Source organism: Dendrobium catenatum, unplaced genomic scaffold, assembly GCF_001605985.2.
Source record: "Dendrobium catenatum unplaced genomic scaffold, ASM160598v2 original_scaffold_165730, whole genome shotgun sequence".
Classification (NCBI taxonomy): domain Eukaryota; kingdom Viridiplantae; phylum Streptophyta; class Magnoliopsida; order Asparagales; family Orchidaceae; genus Dendrobium; species Dendrobium catenatum.
In genome coordinates this window covers 114,605-132,596 of record NW_021484154.1, presented here as the reverse complement: position 1 = coordinate 132,596, position 17,992 = coordinate 114,605, and the positions used below count along the sequence as shown (strand labels likewise).

The 17,992-nt window shown below is 37.9% G+C and overlaps 2 protein-coding genes across 3 annotated transcripts; one reads left to right on the top strand and one right to left on the bottom strand.

Annotated features, from left to right (window-relative positions):
• Window positions 1-2,575: 2,575 nt before the first annotated feature.
• LOC110098185 (cell number regulator 8) lies at window positions 2,576-7,484 on the top strand. Its single transcript, XM_020824921.2, has 3 exons — window positions 2,576-2,949; window positions 5,719-5,921; window positions 7,021-7,484. The coding sequence occupies exons 1-3, from the start codon at window positions 2,637-2,639 to the stop codon at window positions 7,258-7,260; spliced, it is 756 nt and encodes a 251-aa protein (XP_020680580.2). The 5' UTR covers window positions 2,576-2,636; the 3' UTR covers window positions 7,261-7,484.
• A 6,777-nt stretch (window positions 7,485-14,261) lies between these two features.
• On the bottom strand, window positions 14,262-17,950 carry LOC110098184 (elongation factor 1-alpha). Of its 2 annotated transcripts, none has more exons than XM_020824919.2 (2): window positions 17,794-17,950; window positions 14,262-16,068 (listed from the first exon to the last, which is right to left on the bottom strand). In XM_020824919.2, the coding sequence occupies exon 2, from the start codon at window positions 16,047-16,049 to the stop codon at window positions 14,706-14,708; it is 1,344 nt and encodes a 447-aa protein (XP_020680578.1). In that variant the 5' UTR covers window positions 16,050-16,068; window positions 17,794-17,950; the 3' UTR covers window positions 14,262-14,705. The 2 variants fall into 2 exon arrangements, with proteins under 2 accessions (XP_020680578.1, XP_020680579.1); XM_020824920.2 differs by having other exon boundaries at window positions 14,262-16,064; window positions 17,794-17,920.
• Window positions 17,951-17,992: the final 42 nt, after the last annotated feature.

Here is a 17,992-nt window from a genome sequence, read left to right as displayed (position 1 = left end):
GATCATTTCATATGTATGTTTTGAGCATGTTGTTCTCTAAGATGTACTCCCACCAATGAGTATCTTATCTCAATCCAACTCATTCTCCCAAAGGTACAAGTGAAGCAAGTTGAAAATATTTCTTCCCATAGCTCTTTCTTGGCCAAATATTCATGCTATTTCTATAGAGGCAAAAAGACAAACACCTTACATGCATCTTATTTATGTCTCTTTATAAAGAACAATATGGATTTTCACCATCTTTCACAACCTACACAAAAATATCTAAATAACATAGCATGGGTCATAAATGGATGTGAACTTTGTATATCAAGCGTTCATTTCAAGTGATATAAGATCAACAAAGGCTTTGTCCACGTCCTATGAAATCATTCATCCTACCATCTGATACCAATGTCTTAGAAGAAACAAGCAATATTGATATATTTTTTTTAACAAGGAGAGGAGAAGAACAGAGAAAGAGAAGGGTGAAGAAGGGTTAGAAGAAGAAGAAGAGAAATAAAAAAAAGAAGAGAAAATGGGGAGGAGGAAGAAATCTGGAAGAAGAGTGAGGTAAAGAAGAAGAAGAAGAAGAAGAAGAAGAAGAAGAAGAAAAAGAAGGAAAGAAGAAATCTGGAAGAAAAGTGAGGTAAAGAAGAAGAAGAAGAAGAAGAAGAAGAAGAAAAAGAAGGAAAGAAGAAATCTGGAAGAAAAGTGGGATAAAGAAAAAAGAAGAAGAAGAAGAAGAAGAAAAATAAGGAAAGAAGAAATCTGGAAGAAAAGTGAGGTAAAGAAGAAGAAGAAGAAGAAGAAAAAGAAGGAAAGAAGAAAAGGGAGCTCACCTTACGAGTAGAGGAACTTCGGCTCTCTGGAGCTCGCAAACACACTGAGAGACTGAGAGTTGGAGCCGAAGAGGGATCTCGGTATGGATCCCTTTTTGGGATTTTTCAAACCACCTAGAGAGAAAGGGGGAGCCTGGGCGTGAGAGAGAGAGAGGGATTTCGGTCTCCTGCCGTGAGACCGACGGCTAGGGTTTTTTTTTTTTTTTTTTTTTTCATTTTTTTTTTTTTTTTGCAAACTAGAGAAACCAGAGAGCCCCAGGGAGCGGCTACTCGCACCAAAGAAAAAGAGCAAACCCGAGAGGCTTGCGGCTAGGGCGAATTATTGGATCAGGTGACCGGACGCGGAGAAAAGTCCGAATATTAAAAAAAATATTTTAAATTAAGCGCAGGTAAAGCGCATGGAAAGTGCACCTAAAGCGCACGTAAAGCGCACATAAAGCACACGGAAAGTGCACTGCGGCAAAAATGAGTCAAAATTGCTCATTCGAGGGCAAAGCGCATGTAAAGCGCACGGAAGCGCACCGCGACAAATATGAGTCAAAATGGCACTTGAACGAAAATCGAGGTCAACACCTGCTCTAGGACCACTTATACGCAAAGGTAGCTAGATTTACAACTTTAGTCTTTTATCCTTACTCAATTTCCCACTAATGCTCTTTTTAACAGTTTAATTGATGATCCAAATTGGGTTCTCCCTCGTACTTTGGACTATAATACGTGAATCTATTTGAGTATATTCTTATATTTGACTCCTCTCCTAGGTGCCATAATTAGGGAAACGATGTCGTTGATTCTTTTTCCTCTTATATCATGGAATTTTATAAAGAAGATCCTTTATGTACCTGGAAAAAATTTGTGTGGCACAAACATCATGCATTGAGGTTTTCTATTTATGCTTAGTTGGCCATTCGTGGGGGTCTTAAAACTCCGGATGCCTTAGAAAAGAGGATCATTCATATCTCTTGCACCTGTGTTCTCTACCACTCCATTCCTTAATGTACCTCACATCTATTTTATGAATGTGATTTTACCTTCTCAATTATCTCTCATCTACTGCCTGTCATTAAGAATTTTTACTCTGATCGAATTTACTTGTTGCATTTTCTCCTGTGGCTCATTTCAGTATCTGATGCTATGATATTCTTCGTGCCTTTTGTTTTTAGTTTGGTGGAATTTTTTACTACCTTGGATTATGATGATATTTCAATAATTTCATACTTTTCCCTTAGACGGTCTACATAGCAACTAGGGGAAATTGCTGCCTTTCTCAATTTATGATAGCATAATCTAACTTATTGTGAGTCTAGGCATTGAGATTTTTCCCATTTTTTATTCTTTTGAATCGGTTTTTCAAATTTCATTTTTTTATTTTTTATTTTTTATTTTGAAATTTTCAAGTTTCATACTATGATTTAAGATCATTTTTTGGGCTCACCATCTCTCCATGTGTGATCCTCTGCCTTTGTTCTAAGCTTAGCTCAAATTTTTATAGCTCCTCTTATAGCTTTTTTTAGCTTTATCCTTTTGTCTTTCATGATTTTTTTTTTACACCCGTAACTTATTACTTCTTTAATGAAATGAGCTCTTCCCCTAATTAAAAAAAAAAAAATGTAAAATCAAATTTCTCAAAATCAACGTGTGCGTAGGTGAGAAACTGCAAAAAAAAATTGCCCGGAAGCCGCGTACGTCAACGTTAAACGGACCAAAACGGAGTATGTTAGCTGCGTTGTAATTACAACGCGTTTTATCTTTACTTGCAGCGGAAGGAATTTTATCGAGCAAATCTGGATACGGAATACGTTGGATTTTGCGGCCATGGCGAATCGAGAAGAAGAAGAAGCGGCGCCTCTCCTTAAGCCCGAAGCCCATAATGCAGATAGCGTCTTCTCAGCTGGTCCCAAACCCAGGGACCCGCCTCCAAACCTTGCGCCGGCTGTCGCTCCGGCGCCCGCAGTTACCGCGGATTGTGGTGAGAAGGTATCTGCCAAATGGGCGGCAGAGGGTGTGCCACTTACGCTGGCTCACGGGAGCGTCATAGGCGAGCCATTGCTGCGCGATCAGTGGGACTCTGGCCTCTTCTCCTGTCTAGGCCGCAACGATGAGTTCTGCAGCAGCGATCTCGAAGTTTGTAAGTTCTATCTCCTACAAGATTTCGATCATCTGTTATACGTTACCTCGAATAAAGGGAGCTGATAAAATTTCTGCTTTGGCTACCAACCAAGAGATTTGAATTCGAAGCTTTCCTATATCATTTGTGCGAATTTACCTTAATTGACTCCACAAAATAATCGTCCTATTAAATTTGACGGAGAATATTATATATATTGTGATCTGTAATTCCAGAACGTTGAACATTTTTTTTGATAAACGAGCCTATGAAGGTTATAGTTAGAAGTAAAGATCCGAAAAGTTTACTAAAACTAAAGATTGTTCGTTCTGATTTCAAATACTTTGTGCAGTATTTACTTCCTGATAGCTTCTTTGTCATTTCATTTCATTTTTTAGAATTTGTGTTGCAATATTAGAATCAAATTGTGATTAGCCGTCAACATTTTCATTAATTTGAGCACAGAAATTTCTCGGGCTTGATCAATCCTTTCAAATATCTGGGAAGTCAGTTTTTTTTTTCTTTAATAACATATGCAGTCACCAATCGCTAAAAAAGACAGAAAGCTCTTTAGAATTCAGGCCAAATGCAGTCTACTGTGCATTATTTGCAGGTTAACGCTAAACATTTCACTTGTTAAAAGAGAAATAAAATCTTAAATTTTGACTTTGGAACACTATTTATTTCCGATTGTAGGTTTCAGTTGTTCCAATGCTTTGACAGAATTGTAGATCCTGCAATATAATGCATGGTACTAGTATATACAAGCACCTAGACATCTTGAGATATTATTTCCAACAAAGGATAATTTTAAAACTCTTTGACCTTACCAAGGCCTCCAGCACTTTTATGTAGTGTTTTTATGTAGAAAGCATGGCATCATGAGATATAGGTTTTGTTTGAGATAACTTTCTTGCTGCTTCATAAAATAGCTTTATAGTACAAAAATTAAATTTTTTGTACTAAAAAACTACTTTAAGAAGCAGTAAGAAAGCTGTCCCAAAGGATGCCTTAATCTCAATTCTTTTAAACTCAACTTTGATTTTTGATAATTTTTATGCTCTCTCAATCAGGATATCTTGAGATAAATTTTCTTTAGGGATTGCCTCGCAACCCTTCAAATTAAATAAGATTGTCTTTCTTTTGTTGAAAGACCTACGATTTTACTAATTAGATGCAAAAATCTAGTGGTTATGCATCAAACATATATCATTGTTCTCAAAAGAATGCGTAAAAAGTGCTTCGATGATATTGTCATCTGATGGTTCCTTTGACTTACTTGAGTACAGTTTCATTGGAAAGGAGATTGTTTAGACTTATACTTGCTAATTTATTGTCTTCTTAGCTTTAGTTTCAGTTCATAGAACCATTAAAGCTGCATTTAGTTGTTTCCCACTTTACCTTGCTTAGGCAGTTCTATCTCTTTTGATCATTCTTAAAGCTGCAATGGTGATTCAATGTATTTTGTTAGATTTATTTTTACCGTGAACTTTCTTGTAATTCAAATGCTAATAATCTAAATTTAAGAATAGTATTGAGTAATCATTCCTTGAATTTATAATAAGTAATTTTGCAATATTATATTCAGCGTGTGTAGGTATGTTCAAAATGCAGTGATACTTAATCTTGTTTAGAAGTAAGAGGCCAATGTCCAACACTGTTAGTGGTGGATCAAGGAGATAAGTTTTAGTGATCTAGGCTTTTATATGGTGGGATTTTGCTACTCAATTTAATTTTCAAAATGATTAGGAAAATGTTCCACGATACTACATTAGAATCAAAGTTGTTTTCATTAACTTGAAATGCTTGAATGTGTCATTAATTCTTGTGAATCCTGATCTTAGTTGTGATGTTTGTAATTCAAGGTATTTGAAAAGTTAGGTTTGTCTCAAAAAGACTTTTTGTATTTGAAACGTGACATCTTTTTAGAGTCGAAACATGAAAATCTACATCACAAATATTATTAACTCATTTTATAGAAAATATAAATTGCTCATCACACCAGATCTGTAGATCTGTAAGCATCTCATTTTCATCATCCAAATATGCCTTTTTTTATGCTATTCCATAGGAATTCATAGTTCCCCTCCAACAAAGAATGCCCTATACAATATTCACGCCATGCCCACCCTCCGATTGTTTACCTTAGTTTGGCATGTGGGCTAGACCTGATTGTTTATAATTAAAATAACCTTGTTATATTGCAGAGAAGGAGTTAAGCTTAATATCTAGACTTAGGCTTCGTTTGGGACGGCTTTCTTGCCGCTTCTTAAAGCAGCTTTCTAGTATAAAAATTAAGATTTTTTATTAAAAAATTGTTTTAAAAAGCAATAAAAAAGCTGTCCCAAACGAATCCTTAATCTCGCACAAGAAAAATGATCCCTGAAGTTGTATTTAACACAAATTCATTCTTCATGCTTTTAACTTTTTGCTCCTGAATTCACTCAATTTGTCATTCTCCCGTCAGTTTTGTAGCTTGTCTTATTGATTCTGTGATGAGATCTACATTTTTTGACATTTTTGAGAAATCTATCAGAATTACATTCTTACCACATTATCTCTATTTATAAACACAATGCTTGTTGTAAGACGCAGAAGAGTTGACTGAGATTATCAACACCACAAGCTAGACAACAATTGCTCAAAGGTTTTAACGCTTATTTAAATATATTTATTAACTATTTCATTTATTTTTTTTTGAAATCCTCGTTCATACCTACTGGTGAGGCATTACTATGACTGAATTTCTTATTATCAGTAACTGGACTGACTGAAATGGAAATAATTCAGGTCTTCTTGGAAGTTTTGCTCCATGCGTACTATTCGGCAGTAATGCCGAGAGGCTTGGATCAGCTCCTGGCTCATTCATTCATAACTGCTTCACTTATGCTGGCCTTTATATGCTTGGAAATTGTTTCTTTGGTTGGAATTGTCTAGCGCCATGGCTTTCTTATCCTAGCCGTTCATCTATTCGCCGAAGATTCAATCTTGAAGTAAGTCATAATGATTATTGCATTTGGTAAATGTTCAAAGGGTTATTGCTTGTGGATTGCAATTTATGTACCTTTGACATACAGTTAAGTCATCTATATTTCTTTATTCAAGGAAGCCATATATTTCTTTGTTTTATCAAATCCCTACTTAACTTGCATGATCTTCATTTGTTATCATCTATGAAAGTCATGCATACATTGGCTTTGGTTAGATCAGGAGTGCCAGTTGTACCTGACACCAAACCTTGATTTGGAGCTGAAAAGAAGATTTTGAATTTGAGTTAACCCGTGTAAGATTCAGGTCGTGTTAATAAGAAAATAATGGTTTAACTATTATATATATTTTTTTTTGAAAAACTCACGTTGAATTATAATTTTTTGTTATTTTTGGTTGTATCTAAATCAGATAATCATGTTCATTTTATATTGGTTTGACACTTACCCATCTTGACTTGAGTTTTTTTATGCTTGGTTTGAGTAGGATTTGTTGATTCAAGTTGAGATTTTGAACCGTTTGATAAACTGGTCAAGTTCGATTATTCATATTCATGTTGGATTATTTTCAAGTCAAACATAAACCCATCTTCAAAACACAAATCAGCACGGTACTTGCCCATTGACTTAGGCTTCCTTTGGGATGACTTTCTTAATGCTTCTTAAAACAGCTTTTTAGTACCAAAATTTGAAGTTTCATACACGAAGAAGTTGTTTTAAGAAGCAGTAAGAAAGCCGTCCCTAACGAAGCCATAATGTTGCCCCTTGATCTAGTTGCTTTTGATATATGCAATTACTTGTCCAAAACCCAAAATTTTGCTTGATATCTCACCCTGTTAGCGTGTCTAAAATATGCCACTTACATTCTGTTTTACTTATTGCTACCAAAATGGTTCATCAAAGGCTAATCTAATATAATCTTTCTTATTATCCTATAATTTCTAATCATTTCCTTTGCCATAATGGCTAATGCAAGTGTTATATGATACCAATCATCATACTTTTTCTAAAAAAGTTACTTAGTTTTCCTGAATCATCATTGCCAAGTAGGCAAACACTCAAAGCTCTTAACTCTTCTGTATTTTGTTATAATCAATCTCTTCAGGGAAACTTAGAGACATTTGCAAGATCTGTTGGCTGCCACAGAATTCTGGGAGATGAAGCAAGGCAGGAGCAGCTGGAGTCTCTGTGTGATCTTGCAGCCCATGTATTTTGTCACCCTTGCGCTCTCTGCCAGGAAGGACGGGAACTTCGCCGGAGGTTGCCCCACCCCGGCTTCGCCGCCCGGCCTGCGATGGTTTTGATGCCTCCAGCGGAGCAGATTATGGGACGTGACACTGCCTGATTGCTACTGCGATAGTTCTGATGCGATCTGCAAGGATATATTTACAGTAAATAATATGCGTAATAATTTGTTTGTCATATTATATCACGAATGTTGAGCTGATCTCCTGCCAGGTGTGGAAAGACTTTATGGAGCAACTTTATTGTAATATCTCCGAAAATAAAAAAAAAATTTATGGTATGAATTCAAATGATAAATAAATATTAAAACCAAAATTTATGATCTCTAAAGATTGAAATAATTTTTTTTTTTGATGAACTTAAAAGAGTGAGAATATTTATTGTATTTAAAATTTGATCTTTATTATTAGAGTTTTTCGTTTTTTTTACTTTCTTGCTTGTGGAGTGCGGGGAGATTTTTTCTCTGCTAGGGTTTTGGCGCCTTTGGTTTTGCTCTCCTCCCGCTGTCCCCCCGGGGGCCTTTCTCCCATGGCCAGCTCCTTTTTTCCGCCACTTCCATCCTCCTCTACTCCTAATCCCACTCCTGCTGCTGTCTCTCCGTTAGACTGGAAGAATCTTCTTGCGACGACCCCGCAAGTTTCTACTAAGTTTTCTCACTCTTTAGCCTTCGTCCCCACACAAAACTTCACTGCACAGTTCACCAGTGAGCAGTTTCAAGCTGGTGCCCCAGAGTGGTCGCTCTCTCTGGTTGGGTACTTGGTTGGTAAAAGACCTTTCTATGAAGCACTATTATCCACAATCAAAAAGACCTGGCAACTTAAAGGTGACTTTTCTCTGCTAACAATGGATGAAGGTTTCTTCCTTCTGAAATTCACGGCAGTTGAAGACTATGAGCTTGCCTGGTCTGGAGGCCCGTGGTTTTTCTTTGGGAAGCCTTTCATTCTGCAAAAATGGAGTCCGGACTTTGTACCAAAGCGCGAAGAGTTCCCGTCGATACCTCTCTGGATCAAGATCATGAACTGTCCGCTCTCCTGCTGGACGCCTGAAGGTATCTCTAAACTTGCGAGTTGCGTCGGTATTCCCCTCGCTGTTGACGCTCTTAGGGCTGCTAAAACTCGCCTTACCTTTGCGATAGTCTGTGTGCAAGTTACTAGCTCCTCTCCTCTCCCTGATGAAATTTTCTTTTCTGTCGAATGCAAAGTTTCCCCCCTCCGTATCCAATATGACTGGAAACCTGAGAAATGCTCTCAATGTGGATCCATAATGCACCCACCGACTCTTTGTCCAAAAGATCCCATTCTTCCGCCAACCAACATTCACAGGACTAGAGGCCGAAGCTCCAGCCGTAAGCCTCGGTTCACGCCACCCCCTCGTCTCATCATTCAAAAGCCTCCGCAAACAAACAAAGCCAACGCCACTCCTCCAGAACCACCTATACTCCAAAATCCTCCTCTTGGCAATCTTATCCCAAACCTAAATTCTCCCTCTGGCGAGCCGCCTGATCAACCTCCTTCATCCACCACCCAACGCTCTTCCCCACCACCAAAAGACCCTCCCACAATCAAAACCAAAAACCAGTTTGATGCTCTATCCGACTCAGAGAGCACAGAGCAATTGCCTCCTAATTCTCTTGGCCTGAATTCTAACCCAATCCTCTCTAATCCTAATCACAGCAGCCCTCTTCACACGTCCCCTAGAAACCACCAACCTAACATCCCCAACAACAATGACATTCCCTCCACATCATCCACCTCTACTTCTGATACTACCAAAGCCCAGCATAATACACAGTAGAACCAAAAGCAAACCAGAGGCAAGCCCAAAAAGGCCTCCACCCCAACCCATAAATGTCAATGAACCTTCCAAATATGGCAGCTTGCAACATTCGTGGGTTCAACAGCCCTGACAAAGTTTTATGCTGCAAAAACTTAGCCCAAAAACATAACCTAGACATCCTCTTCATTCTTGAATCTAAGACCTCCCTTTCCTCTCTCTCCAGTCATTGGTTCCAAGCCAATCGCAGAATTTTCCCTTTGGAGAACTCTTGCCACAACTTTCATCTTGCCAATCCGGGTTGCATTTGGATTAAGTGGAATGCCAATTCTGTTAACTTCATTCCAGAAGTCACCACCAACCAACTTATTCATGGGACTATTACAGTGGCCTCTAAAACAGTCTGTGCTATCACCTCGGTTTATGCTAGTAACTCTCACACAGAAAGGCAATTGTTATGGGACAATATTCAGAATATTTCGAGTATTATAGCCACTCCGTGGGCCATCATTGGCGACTTTAACTGCTGTCGTTACCATAATGAGAAGGCTGGGGGTATTCAACTCAACAACACTAAACTTGGAGCATTCAACAAAGTTATTTTTAATTCTGGCCTCCACGATCTCTCCTCTTCTGGCCATTTCTTCACTTGGCATAATCAGTAACCTGGAAATCCCATACATATTAAGTTGGACAGAGTCCTTATTAATGATGCTTGGCTGAACGTATTTCCCAACTCTTACTATCTTGTGGGGGACCCCAACTGCTCCGACCACTCCCCTCTCATTTTAGCTAATAATCTTAATGGGAAGAAAGGGCACGGGTTCTTGTATAAGAACTACTTCTCCTCTAAGCCAGAATTTTGGGATTGTCTGATCCAAGCCTTCTCTCAAGCCAGTAATAGCAACCCTCTTTGCTCCTTCTACAACAAGCTCAAAAGCCTCAAGAATCTCATTAAGCATAAAAATTGGACCAACTCCTCTTCTATCCAGAGAGAAATTGATTCCCTTACTGATCTCCAAAATCAAGTTCTCACTAATCTCCAAGGGAATCCTATAGACCCTACTCTGAACGCTGCTCTTAATAGCATTAATGCTAAACTCTCTTACTATCATAGCACCCTTACCAGCTGGATGTCTCAAAGAGCTAAGGTTAGATGGCTAACCAATGGTGAAGATGACTTAAAATTCCTTTTTTCCAAAATCAACATCACTTCAAACTACAACAGAATCAATGAAATTGATACTGATTTTGGGTATGTTTCTTCCCACAAAGACATATCCACTGCTTTTATCAACCACTTCTCTAAGCTCTTCAATACCCACAACACTCCGTCCCCCAATTTCACCTCCCATAACATTCCTGCTGGTGCCACTATACCACCCCACCTTCTACCTCTTCTCACTGCCCCTGTTACTATGGAGGAAATCAAAGCTATTATATTTTCTGGTAAAGCAAATTCCACTCCAGGTCCTGATGGGTTCCCATTTGACTTTTATAAATCCTCCTGGAACATCATCAAACCCCCTCTCTGTAAGGCTATCCTTTCCTTCTTCTCCACTGGTTTCATGCCCAATCAAGTGAAAGCAACAGCTATTGCTTTAATTCCGAAGCATCCTCATGCTAGCAATATCCAAGATTACCGTCCCATCTCCTTATGTAATGTGGTCTATAAGGTTATTGCCAAGATCATTGCCAATAGGATGAAAGTGGTTTTGCCCATCATTATCCATCCTAGCCAAGGTGGTTTCATTAAAAGCAAAATTATCACTGACAACATTCTTCTCGCAAATGAGCTGTTAAGGAATTTCAACACCAAAGCCAAGAATAAGTACTTTTGTGCCAAATTCTGTAAAACCCGAAATACGTCATTTGAGTGCGTCGCACGCATCTCGATGCGCCGCGACGAACTTAAGTGAAATTTCGACGTCGTCGGAATTCGACGAAATAAATTTCGTTAGATTCGTCTCGAAATTTCGAGCAAAATGGGAGCTAACCGGGCCGGGTCGTGACAAATTCGATATTAGGAAAGCATTTGACACAGTCTTTAGGGACTTTCTTCTGGATAGGCTGCTGGTCAAAGGTTTTCATGATATCTTTATTTCCTGGATTAAAGCCTGTATTTTTTAGGTGCAATTTTCGGTTTGTATCAATGGTGCTCTTGAAGGATACTTTAGCTCCTCTTCTGGGCTAAGGCAAGGCTACTCGTTATCACCTTACATGTTTACTGTTGTTATGGATGGTATTTCTTCTTTACTTGATCAGGCTACTAATCAGCACAAGTTTGCGGGCATCACCTCGGGTGACTGTTCCATCACCCACCTAATGTTTGCTGATGACCTTTTGGTCTTTGGTGAAGCTACCAGTACCAATGCTCATACTCTTATTGACATTCTTGATAATTTTGCTTCTGTTGCTGGTTTACACGTTAATGCCCATAAGAGTAGCATACTTATTTCTAAGGGTGCATTGCAGGCTGAGCAAATTTGTGATATTCTTCATATACAACAATCCTTCAACCCTCTCAAATACCTTGGGCTTCCTATTTTTTACTCCAAGCTGAAAGCTCTGGACTTCCAACCCCTAATCCTTAATATCAGCTCCTCTCTTGAGGGTTGGAAAGCCAAAACTTTATCTTTTGCTGGGCGTATACAGTTCCTAAAATTTACAATTTGTAACACTTTGGCCTATTGGATAAGGGGTTCTATCATACCTAAAGGTTGCTGTAAAACTATTAACCGTCTTTGCTCCAGATTCTTATACTTTGGGGATACTAGCCTGAAAAAACTTTAGACAATCTCTTGGAAGAACACCTGTTTGCCGAAACAATTTGGGGGTATGGGTATTCCCTCCATCGATAGCCTTCAACATAATTTTGCTTGCTCGATTATTTGGAGGTTTTTGAACAGTAATAACCCTCTTTTTGACTGGTGGAGAGCTTGCTATTCGTCTTTATGGAATGTGTGGAATGGTAAAGGTTCAACTTATTGGAATTTTATTTGCACCAAAGCTAATATTGTTAAGCATTGACTTAACCTTTTTGTTCACCAATATAGCAATTTGTCCTTTCTCTGGGACCCCTGGTGTAATGGTAAATCTATTGCAGATTTACTGATTACAAATTATGAGCTGCAGGAATTCTCGTTTATGTCCAACTGGAAGATCTCTAACGTTATATGTGACATGTCGTGGAATCTTCCTAGATGCCTTGATTCTTCTACTATTTATGCTATCTCCTGTATACCCATATATGAGGCTGTGGAAAGTCATCTTTGGTTGGGTTGTCAGAATCCTAAATTTCAAAATTTTCAAGACATCTTATATGGTCAATTGGTTAAGATCCCCTGGCACAAATTTGTTTGGCACAAAAGAGGAACTTTACGGTTTTCTAGTTTTACGTGGATGGCTTTTAAGGGGGGCCTGAAAATTGCGGATGTGTTAGCTCATCCTGGGATCAACACTGTTACCAAATGCTGTTTTTGCTTTGTTGAGAATGAAACTGTGTCCCACCTCTTTTTTGAATGCAATTTTACTTTTAACATCATCAAAGGTATACTCCTGTGGCTGCGTAATCTTCTTATGCGACCCAATCTTTACCAAGCTTTAGAGAGTATGCTGGATCAAAGGCTTAATTCTATTAATATCAGTTATTACTTGCTCTTTGGATGTGCTGCTGTGTATTTTATTTGGAGAGCTCGCAAAGACAGACTTTTTGGTGGCATTTTTTACTGTCAAGCCACGGTTTCTAGGAGAATTGCTCTGGCAGTTCTCAGGAAGACTACAAATTGGAATCACAATCAACGCATTCACTAATGGTTTCTGGATTTTGTTGTTGTTCACTGTGAGCCAATTTTGTAAGGACGATGATGATCGCTGCTTTGCAGCTGCCCTTTGGATGGTCTTATTGGCAACCAAGGGCCTGGCATGGTGCAGTCCCTTCGAGCTTTTGACCCTTCCCGAGTTCACCATTAATGCCACCTGAGTCCTTATACTCATTTTAGCATTTTTTTTCTTTCCAATTGTAACTCCCTTTTTGCTGTTTGTTGTCTTTGGCTTCACTTTTTGTTGTTGTGAATCAAGACCATAGGTTTCCTTTTTTCTTATTTGTAATTTTTCTTCAGCAATGATACGGGCTATGCCCCAAAATTTCCCAAAAAAAAAAAAATAGAGTTTTTCTTTTATCCAATATGATTTGGCTGAATATGATTTATTTTATTTTGAGATATATCTTTTTTTAAGATTTTTTTTTCTTAATTTTGTCCTAGAAGTATAAAGAAAAAAGAAAAAAAAATTCTGTTGATTAAAATAGTGAAAAATATTATTGAAGTTTATTAAAAAAATTTAATCTTGGGGTTTTTTAAGGTATTGAATCAACTTTTAGAAAATATTTTTATGTTAAATTCAAAGAATAAGAGGAGTATTTAGGGGTGTCAAAATTGTTCGATGGGTTGAGGTCCAGTTTGACTTGAAATTGATATGAACGTAATAAGTTAACATGACTCTGACCCATTTAATAAATGGGTCAAGAACATTAACAAGAACTTGATTTACTTGTAATTTATTAATTATAAAATTTAACATATTTTATAAAAGAATAAGAATATTATTCTCACAATTAAATAAAAAAAAGAAAAAAAAAAATTAAACTAATCATTTCAAGTAAAAAAAGGTTCATATATCAATTTTAACCCAACTAAGGTTTCAAATTATTTAGATTTGAAATAGGATTAACCTAAGGTTAGCCTAGACCAAAGGTATAATCTAGATTTAATTTGGTATGCATATCAAGACACCTAGGACTACCTAAGACTACTTAAAAAGTTTTTTAGCATTACCAAAGATCCCTTGGAAATTTAGCCTAACAAACAAGGGATATTCTTGGGTAACATTAGGGTTCCTACGAATTGATTAGTATTTTGGCTTGTTTAAGTTTAAATTTCTAATGAATTGAGTTATATAAAATATTTTGAATTCATTTAAACATCTTATTTCATAAAATACATTAGACTTGTTGATATGAATATGCCATACTCAATATGAAGAATATCATATTTCTACTGCTTGCATGTAAATATTTCTTCAGTGGAATTATAAAAATTACTAAAAATAAGGCCTAAGAATAGTTATTTTTATTTATTAATATACATTTCTATGTATTAAAGTGATTAAAACGCTTTTCAACAACTTTATCGTCAAACGGTACAGGTGAAAATCCTAACTCTGCAGAGAATATACTGTAATAAAATGCTCAAAGCAAAGAAGAAGCGTTATTGTAATTAATAGACTAATAAGATTATCAATTGCAAAGTAATACAGAGGTAATGAAAATTTAACATCAAAATATAGAAATGCTGTAATAAATTAAAGAAGAACTTGTTCAGGTAACATAACTTCAACAAATATAAAATATAAGAACCAAAATCCCACCGCCATCGCCCAAAAAGCATCTATCTGCTCATGGGAAGAGATTATTACGTGCGGTCACCGGATTGTTTGGAGGCCAATCAAGATACGTCACATGACCCGATACATAGCAGTACGAAATAATTGTACACAATGTATTGGTGACATGACGCATTCTAATTGACCTCCGAACAGCGCCCCTCAGGTAATAAATAATTTCGCTGCAAATAGGCGCCAGATAACGATGCCGGATTAGACACTTAACAGACACAGACAAAGCGGAAGCATGGAACTCACAAAATATAAAACTCTCTATATTCGAGCATTGCAGACTCTCAATATTGCACAATCACCAGAAATAAATTTTTTCTACTTCTTTTTGGCAGCAGACTTTGTAACCTTGGCGCCGCTGGGATCCTTCTTCTCCACGCTCTTGATGACGCCAACAGCCACGGTTTGCCTCATATCCCTCACGGCAAAGCGACCGAGCGGAGGATACTCGGAGAAGGTCTCGACCACCATGGGCTTTGTGGGAACCATCTTCACGAAACCTGCATCGCCATTCTTGAGGAACTTGGGCTCCTTCTCAAGCTCCTTGCCTGATCGTCTGTCAATCTTGGTCAGGATTTCGGCAAATTTTACCGCAATGTGGGAAGTGTGGCAGTCGAGCACTGGAGCGTAGCCATTGCCGATCTGACCGGGGTGGTTCATTATGATGACCTGGGAAGTGAAGTTGGCAGCTTCTCTGGCAGGATCATCCTTGGAGTTTGAGGCAACGAAACCACGTTTGAGATCTTTCACCGCAACATTCTTCACATTGAACCCCACATTGTCACCAGGGAGGGCTTCCTGGAGAGCCTCATGGTGCATCTCAACGGACTTTACTTCTGTGGTCAAACCGGTAGGTCCAAAGGTGACGACCATACCAGGCTTCAAGACACCAGTCTCAACACGGCCGACGGGGACAGTGCCAATACCACCAATCTTGTAGACATCCTGAAGGGGGAGGCGGAGAGGCTTGTCTGTTGGCCTCTTTGGCTCTTGGATCAGGTCAAGAGCGTCTAGGAGAGTTGGACCCTTGTACCAGTCGAGGTTTGTGGATCTCTCAATCATGTTGTCACCCTCAAAACCAGAGATCGGAACAAAAGGAATCTTATCAGGGTTGTAGCCAACCTTCTTCAGATAGGAGGAAACTTCCTTGACTATTTCATCATACCTAGCCTTAGAGTACTTGGGGGTGGTGGCGTCCATCTTGTTGCAGCAGCAAATCATCTGCTTCACCCCAAGTGTGAATGCAAGTAAAGCATGCTCACGAGTCTGACCATCCTTGGAGATACCAGCTTCGAAACCACCGGTGGTAGAGTCGATAATAAGGACAGCACAGTCAGCCTGAGAAGTTCCGGTGATCATGTTCTTGATGAAGTCACGATGGCCAGGAGCATCAATAACAGTGCAATAGTACTTGGTTGTCTCGAACTTCCAGAGAGCAATATCAATGGTAATTCCTCTTTCACGCTCTGCCTTGAGCTTGTCAAGAACCCAAGCATATTTGAATGACCTCTTGTTCATTTCAGCAGCCTCCTTCTCAAACCTCTCAATAACACGCTTGTCAATGCCACCAAGCTTGTAAATGAGATGCCCGGTAGTGGTGGACTTGCCAGAATCGACATGGCCAATGACCACAATGTTGATGTGTACCTTCTCCTTACCCATAGTTGGGGTACACAACTAGCTAAGCAAAAGAATGATGAAGACGGGTTAGAAGAAAAAAATAATATTAAGAGGCAAGATGGGATTTCTTCAAGCAGACAAAGTGCATTACGCTTGACATTTAGGTCACCTAAATATAAAAAGCATTCCAATTTCTGAGACATATATCAAACATCACAAGTTCAAAGTTAAAAATAATCAACAGCAAAAACCATTGTAAGTCTCAATGAACGGGAAAGAATCCGAAAACCAAACTTGCAAAAACAGAAGAACAATACAACAATAAAGCCGTTAGTAGGTAATTACTTAATAAAAAAAAACTCAAGTAAAGATGAACGATTGGCTTTTACAAAGTCTCATCTGCCATCACATGCATTAAAAGGCTTGCATTAAAAAAAAAAAGTTTGCGTCATAATGTAAAATATACAATAAAATCAACACTGAAAACAATACAACTAATCGTAGCTGAGCAAGGAGATGAAATTCCCAAAAGCAATCCAGCAGACGAAGTTCACATGATAATGAGTGGTTGGGCATCTCCTTCTCATAGAGAATAAATTGAGAAGCCACCGTTGAAAAGCTAGTTTATTTATTAATTTTAAAATACCATTCTAGAAGTGGATTATTCAAGGCGAATTCCTTGAAGGAAAAAACTTAGTTATTTTTTACTAAAAAGAAATGCGCCTACTTTTTGATAACTCCTGGCTGTCATATCAAAGTTAAATAAGCCCACCAAAATGAAACTTAAAACAGTCACTTTTAAGATAGGAACTAACAAAAATAAAATCAAATTCCTGACTAAGTATCTCAATTTGCGAAGTGTCCCAGGTGTATATAATGGTGCAATAGCTTAGCTACAATGGGTTGTGATCAAATGATGTAATTCAAGTAACCCTTTATTTTGCAAGAGATCTACAAATAGAAAGCTATGGAGGATAAGTAGTTGGAACGTGTTGTTTATTTTTACTTATCAATTGTTTTACTACTTTCACTAATCACTATATATAAGTGCTTTGTGATGCAAATGTGATCAGTTACCTTTTCTTTCAAAATAATCTGGTAACTTCAAACAAGCAAGGACATAAATATTTTTAAGTGTTCGTTTGAGATTGACTTTCTTACTATTTCTTGAAGCAGTTTTCTAGGACAAATTTTTTAATTTTTGTACTAAAAAAATGTTTGAAAAACAGCAAGAAAGTCATCCCAAATGAAGCCTAAGTCAGTTTATGAGTGTTAAGCTTTAATAAGAAAAATAGCATTCTATAGCATCAAAATAAAATATTACTGGATAAAGAAGCACTAAAAGTTTGCACCAATAAAGGTGCAATCTTGCTAAAGCTCAGTTACTGTATGAGAGAATGATATCCAGAGCAAGTAAGAAGTAGCACTAGACATGAAAACTCCCTGATTTACAATATTTATATACGCCTCCAGAACAAGGCCATCAAGATGCTAAAAGAATTATACCTTGAAGCCGAAAATAGAGGCAACCAACAATATTATTTGATTGGAATACAACAACAGGTCTCGTCCCACCATATGGAACAGGCTATTTTACTTCACAACAGCCAATCCAGACGAATAATTTTACAACAAGCAACATCATTACATCAATTGCAAAACCACACAAATCAGATCTTGAGATAGAAACCTAGAAAATCTACAAGAGTTTGAATCAAACCAGGTAGCTAGATGTATAAAAAAAAAACATCAGCATATTGAAAGTTTAGTAACTAAGCAACCAAACCTTATCAAGAGATGCGAGAAGAGATTCAGAAGACCAGCGTAGGCGGCTATAGCTGCGAGGCGGAGATAGAAAGAGAGAAGAGACTATTTGCCCATATTTATAATCACAGGAAGAACGGTAAACGGGTTCTGCGGCTACTTAGCTAGGGTTTCTCTGTCCGTATATAGAGCGAGGTCGCATCTTGCCGTTAAACATCACA